Below are 6,999 nucleotides of genomic sequence, written 5' to 3'. Positions count from 1 at the left end.
TCCCTCCCCGCCCGCCCTCCCTCCCGCGGCGCCCTGCTGCCCCCGCACCCCAGACAAGCTCGCCGCTCGTCCCCCCGTCTCCACCGGTCTGCCACTGTCGTGGGTGCGCGTGTCGCGCGCAGCTCCGTCTTAGAGAGAGGTGTCCCCTCAGGGTCGACACTGAGGGTGCCGCTCAGGGTCTGGGCTGGAGGGACTGTGCGTGTGGCGTGTCTTACGTGCCGCTGGACCGTGAGCAAGCGCTCAGTGGGGAGCTGAGCTTTGAAATCCTTCTTCTGTGAATTATTTTAATCAGCGCTTATCCCTGGGGACCCAGGGGCAAACAAGTCACAAACTGCTAGACTGTGAGCGCTAGAAACGCCCAGGCCTTTTTCCGATACGTTTTTCCTCCACAGACGTATGTAATTTTACATAACGGGATCGTACCACACACACTGTTTTTACTCTCCTTCCCGTCAGTACCTGGGTCCCTCCCCTCCAGGTAAGCCGCATTCTCACATGGCCCTTCATGGGCCTCTAAGCAGCCGGGTTTCAGGCATTTTCAGTCACTGTTTTTTACAAAGGGGTTATGTTGTAGCGGCCTGTATTCCCCGTAGTGTTATGCGGAGGTGGCCCTGTGTTGTCTGATGCAACTCCACGCTCTAGTGTCCGAGGCTGGTCGGGAGCCCGGAGCGCGGCCGGGTGGGTCTGCACCTCCTTCCCGTTGGCCAGCGCCCCCCGGGCTGGCGGGAGCACCTTGGCGCACCTGTGCGGAATTCCTGGTCAGAAGTGCGGATGTCTTTATCTCCATCATGTGGAGGCCTGTGGCCACTAACGACCGTGAGACGACTCGGCCCCCTGTGCGGCCTCCCTGTGCGAGCAGGCCCTGTTGTTACTCTCGGCCCCCAGCTGGGCGGCTGTGCTCCTTAACGCTTCCCTGCTCACTCGGGCGTCCTTTACCTGTTGGCCGTTTGACCATTCTTTTCTGTGAATGGTCTATTGATTCGTTTGGCCCATTTTTCTTTTGGATTGTTCACCCTTTTCTTCACGGGCATTATCTTAATAGGGCTGCAGTGTGTTTTTTTCTTTTTTTTTTCTTAAATATTTTTATTTATTTTTGAGAGAGAGAGAGAGAGAGAGAAAGAGCACAAGCAGGGAAGGCGCAAAGAGAGAGGGAGACACAGAATCTGAAGCAGGCTTCAGGCTCTGAGCCGTCAGCACAGAGCCCGACGTGGGGCTCGGACCCACAAGCTGTGAGACCATGACCTGAGCTGAAGTCGGACGCTTAACCAACTGAGCCACCCAGGTGCCCCTGCAGTGTGTTTTTAAACTTTCTATAAATTTAGGGGTGGGGCGCCTGGGTGGCTCAGTCTGTGGAGCGTGCAACTCTTGATCTTGGTATTGTGACTTCTAGCCCCACAATGGGCAGAGAGCTTACTTAAATAATAATAATAATAAATTTTAATTGTCAGTATTAAAGTCCAGAGATGACAGGTAAGAGTCTGGATTCTTGATCACAGGGATTTGTGAGCCCTAACACCAGGTGCCCACTTGGCGAGTGTTTACCCGACCCTCAGTCTGCTGACTTGGGGATTCCCTGCTTGAGGCCATAGACCCCTGGGATATTCCCACATGGTCCCCTGAGCCTTGTGAAAAGTATTAGATCTTTTCAGTGACAAGCGCACACATTAGGGATGACTTGGGTGAATTCCTACTGACATTCTTGGTATGTGCTCAGATCTGAGGGATTATTTAAGACAATGGCTGCTTATCTCCTCAGAATCCACATCTGAAGATGATGCAGTCTATAAAGTGGTTAAATTATGACATTTTCCTGTTCACTTTCCTGACCCTGCCTATGCACTGTGTGTAAGAACCTTGGGGCTATTGCACCTTTTGCTCGCTATTCAGTCGTTTTATTACCCAAAAAGAAGATTTGAGTTTTGAGATTAAAAAAAAAAATTTTTTTTAGGGGTGCCTGGGTGGCTCAGTTGGTTAAGCGTCTGACTTCGTCTCAGGTCGTGATCTCACAGTTCGTGGGTTTGAGCCCCACATCGGGTTCTGTACTGACGGCCAGCCCGGAGCCTGGAGCCTGTTTTGGATTCTGTGTCTCCCCTTCTCTCTGACCCTCCCCTGCTCACGCTGTCTGTCTGTCTCTCTCTCTCAGAAATAAATAATAAAAAAAAAAAGACATTAAAAAAAATAAAAAAATTTTTTTTAATGTCTTTATTTTGAGAGACACAGACAGAGAGAGAGAGGGAGACACAGAATCCGAAGCAGCTCCAGGCTCTGAGCTGTCAGCACAGAGCCCGATGTGGGCCTCGAACCCACGGACTGTGAGATCATGATCTGAGCTGGAGTCGGATGCTTAACCGACTGAGCCCCCAGGCGCCCCAGGTTTTGAGATATTTTAAAATTTGTTGTTGGCCCATAAGTTGTCATTTCCCCTCCTGTCCTTGACCATGGCCCCTGGACTGGAGCCTCCTCTGTCCGGAAACTGAGGTAACTAACCCTAGGCCTCACGGGGGCACCTGCTCAGCCTTCACTTTGAGCTGAGTCCCGAACTGGTCACTGTGAACAGTGTTTTTCCTTAGTGAGTAACGCCTGGGTACTGCTCGTATGAAAACCTTCTGATTTTATGAAACTTTACTGTAACATGAGTCGCTGTAGGGATTTAGACAAGCTGTGGGTCAAATGGTGTCCTCAGATGTACCCGTGTGAAAAAGTCATGTCTGGTGTCCATGACCACACACCGGGTTTGCCCATGTCTCCCGTCCCTGGGCCCCACTCCATTTGCACTGCTCTCTGTGGCCTGTGCAAAGTCACAAGCGCAGTCAGAACTAAGTGGGAGCTGAGGGTCCCTGAGCCTCATAACATTGGCTCTGGCACTGACTTCAGATTTAGTTCTTTGTTACTACATGTCCACAGGTAACCCATGTTCGTTTTCCCAGCTGGACGCCTGTAGGGAGAGGCATACTTGTGCTGTGAGCACAGACCCTTTGCTGGGCCCGTGAGTCTCCTACCAGGCAGATCCGGTTTGTGATCAGTGTCCAAAGCTCACAGTTGTCTCATCTGGAAATTGCACTTTCATACTGGACAGCTGTGCATTGTTTGGAGCTAAATCATATTTAATTGGTAATTGAATGCAAAACAGCCAAGCCACTGTTGTAAATTCTCCTCTGTGCCCTCATGCTTTATGAGTTTCTAAATGGTCATTTCTCCATGACAGGTTCAACAGAGGCTTCCCTGCCCCTGGAGAAGGAGGAGCAGGTCCGACTTCAGGCTCGGAGACGGCTTGAAGAACAGCTCAAACAGTACAGGGTGAAGCGCCAGCAGGAAAGAGTGAGTCTCCTTGTCGTGTGTGTGTGTGTGTGTGTGTGTGTGTGTGTGTGTGTGTGTGTTAGAGAGAAAGCATGAGCGGGGGAGGAGCAGAGGGAGAGAGACAGTCCTAAGCAGGCTTCATGCCCAGCACAGCTCTCAGCATGGGGCTCCATCCCATGACCTTGGGATCATGACCTGAGCTGAAATCCAGAGTCGGATGCCCAACTGACTGAGCCACCTGAGTGCCCTAAGTCTCCCCGTCTTGAACAAGATAATGGAAAACTTCATGTGTGAAAAACAGTAATTAGATGTAGTTTCTAGGATCTGTTATTATTTCTCTGTGCTGGGATGGCCTTCTGTGCTTCTCTGGAAAGATCATTTCTCTGCAGTTCCCACCCTTTGGGGAGACTGGTTCCCGCCCCGTATGGCCTTTCTTCCCTTGGAACAAGCATATTTTATTCCTATATCTGCTGTTTGAAAAACAGAGACTGCAAGTACTCAGGTATAAGTATTCTTTCTACTTGAGCAGCCAGTTCTAGGTTTCAGCTGTGTATTTGACGAGTGACATAGTTTCTGCTGACCTTTGATATCAGAGCATGTACCCCGTCACACGTGTGCGATAAGTACATCCATGTGGTACGCTCACATTGGTTTATTCACATGTAAGACTTTTGTTGGTGTGCTAATGAAAGCTGTCTTTTTAATCCTATCAAGTGACTCCAGGCAGGTGGATTTGAATGTTCATTTCATACTTTGGCCAACTTTTCTGTGGACTTGAGAGTTTCAAATTAAAGGAATTCAAAATTAAAATTAAACAAACTGACTTTTATAAATGCTTTAGGTGGATGATTTAGTGGTGACACGTCCCCCTCAGGCTGTTTATTTTCCCAAGAGGGAACTGTGATCTTGTGGGTGTCACAAAGGCCAACATGAGTGGGTTGGAGGAGCCAGCACCAGGCTCTTCTGTCTGGTCAGGGGTTTCCAGGTCTGTCTACACGGCCCACCAGAAGTTAACGGTGAGAGTGGTTAGTAACCCAGCACTGCGTGCAGTTCCCTACAGAAGAGGTGCCTGAGGCTCGGAGAGGTAAGGAGCTTGTCAGGGGTCACTCACAGGTGAAGAGGAGAGTCAGGGTGTAGGACCACACAGCGTCTGTGGGCCGAGGCCCATCCACACTCTCCCTCCCAGGACCTGGCCACACTGTCCTCCTGGGCTTGTCCACACTCGCCCTCCCAGGACCCATCTGCACTGTCTCCCGGGGCCCATCCACACTCTCCCCCCTGGGGCCTGTCTGCATGGTCTCCCAGGGCCTGTCCATACTCTCCCTCCAGAGGCCTGTCCACACTTTATCTCCTAGAGGCCTGTGTGATTTCATGGAACATTAGGTGATTAATATGTCAGGAGTTCAGTGTAGGATTCTAAATGTGAAATTTAACATCATTCCCTATCTTTAAACACTGTATAATATACACATAACACGGATGGTTTAAAAGTTTGTTGTTTACCTTTTTTTTTTTTTTTTTTGAAAGAGAGACCAGTGCAGGGAAAGGGCAGAGAGAGGGAGAGAGAAAATTCCAGTCAGGCTCCAGGCTTCTCAATGTCAGCACAGAGCCTGACGTGGGGTTCAGACCCACAAACTGTGAGATCATGACCTGAGCTGAAACCAAGGATCAGATGCTCAACTGACTGAGCCACCCAGGTGCCTCATAACTGGTGACTTAAGTGGAAGGATACTTTGGGGGGCTTCTGGTTGGCTCAGAAGAGCATGCAATTCTTGATCTTGGAATCATGAGTTCGAGTCCCACGTTGGATGTAGAGATTACTTAAATAAATAAAACCTTACATGGAAAGATACTTTCTTAGCCCTCAGTAAGATACCAGCTCTCAGAGTGATGGAAACAGACATTGTGTTTGTCACATGCTGGTCTGACCAACTTATGCTCCCTGCGTGCTCAGAAGCCAGGAAGGCAGGGCGGCGGCAAGATGCTGGGGCAGGGCCAGCTGAGGCAGAGTGCAGCCTGGGAGGTGCCGTCCCGTGTGAGGACTGGGGCCTCAGTCAGTCCCTGTGGCACAGCGCAGCACGGCTGTCACCGAAGCCTGGAGCTGCGTGTCTGTCTGCACTGGGGTCCGCGGCTGCCTGTGTGTGTGCAGAGGCCCGTGTGTGCGGCATGTGACGTGCTCACGCCCAATGAGTGCCACCTGTCTGCGTGTCCGTGACTGCAGGGTTACCCGGGGAGGTGTTTTGAGGTTAGTTCAGACTGGGAGAATCTCCCAGAACCCATCATGGGAAGGGAGGTGGGTCCAGGTGAAGGGGCCTCGGATCATCTCAGCAGGTGCTGAAAAGGTGTTTGTGAAAATTCAGAACACACAAAACAAGTGAACAAAAACTACTGAAGTAGAAACAGAGGATATTTCTTTAGGAATATTTCATTTACGTGAGGAATGTAGTTCAGACGTCATCTTCACATCACGTGGATGATGAGAAAAGGTTCCTCATGCTGCCCTCCCTGCGGTGCCCTGAGTGCAGAGGGGGACTCACCCGCGCTGTAGTCTACGCGAGGTAGCCAACCTCGTGGCCAGCATTCCGCTTGTTGCGACATTTTTGAAATTGCAGACGACACTGCAGTGAATGTCTTGGCATGTTCTTGTGGGCACGTCGTTGACTTTCACGTTATTGGGAAAAGGCTTTATGTATTTGTTACTTTGGTATTCACTGTGCTCTGGATGGGCTGGACTGGTTTATACCCCAGTTAGCAGAAATGAGACTGGGAGCGTTTTCATCCTTGGCAACGTTAAAGTAACCAACACTGAGTTTTTGTCCTTCGACGGATGAAAACAGCAGTGCATCCTGGCACTGAGCACCTTTTACATGTTACTCGTTTGCGTGTCTGTGTTCATTTTTCTTCTTTTTTTTAAAGTTTATTTTTGAGAGAGTGAGAAAGCACAAGTGGGGGAGGGGCAGAGAGAGAGAGAGAAGAGTGAGAGAGAATCCTAAGCAGGCTCCCCACTGTCAGCCCAGAGCCTGACACAGACTCGAACCCATGAGCCATGAGATCAAGACCTGAGCCGATGGTCGTACGCCATCAGGCGCCCCGTGTTTTCTAGCTGTTTTTGCTCACTTACTCGTGTTCTTCCCATCACATCCCAGGCTCATTTTGAGACGTTTCCCTTTTTCCTTGACCCCCTGCCCCGTTAGGATGACACCAACTTTGTGGAATAAACATAGGATTGGCTATTTCTCTGTAAGATAAAGTCATTTTAAAATAGCAATAAGGAGCAGTATCTTCTGTCATCCTCTTATCTCATTCAAGGCCATTTGGGAAGAACTAGCTGATGTAATAACATAAGAAGAAAAAGAAGTAAGAGATACCAGTATTGAAAATGAGGAGAAATGTTATTTGCAGATACTGGTAATGCCTTAGAAAAGTCTAGAGAATCAACTGAAAAAATTATAGTAAATTTATTAAAATATTATAAAATTAGGGCGTCTGGGTGGCTCAGTAAGTTGAGAATCTGACTTTTTTTTTTTAACATTTATTTATTTTTGAAAGACAGAGAGACAGAGCATGAACAGGGGAGGGGCAGAGAGAGAGAGAGAGAGGGAGACAAAGAATCTGAAGCAGCTTCAGGCTCTGAGCTGTCAGCAGAGAGCCTGACGCGGGGCTCGAACCCACGAACCATGAGATCATGACCTGAGCCAAAGT

General features: G+C 49.4%; 1 protein-coding gene across 3 annotated transcripts in view; it reads left to right on the top strand.

The window, feature by feature from the left end:
* The window catches only part of GOLGA3 (golgin A3), a 41,598-nt gene that overhangs the window by 3,615 nt on the left and 30,984 nt on the right, over positions 1-6,999 (top strand). For all 3 annotated transcript variants that reach the window (XM_077763577.1, XM_077763576.1, XM_077763575.1), the window contains one exon: positions 3,206-3,318. In XM_077763577.1, the coding sequence (XP_077619703.1) occupies positions 3,206-3,318 (113 nt within the window). The remainder of the gene's footprint in view (positions 1-3,205; positions 3,319-6,999) is intronic.

The sequence above is a fragment of the Crocuta crocuta genome, unplaced genomic scaffold (assembly GCF_008692635.1).
Source record: "Crocuta crocuta isolate KB4526 unplaced genomic scaffold, BGI_CrCroc_1.0 scaffold114, whole genome shotgun sequence".
Classification (NCBI taxonomy): domain Eukaryota; kingdom Metazoa; phylum Chordata; class Mammalia; order Carnivora; family Hyaenidae; genus Crocuta; species Crocuta crocuta.
The sequence above is the reverse complement of the archived record's forward strand: the minus strand, read 5'-3'. Positions and strand labels throughout refer to the sequence as shown.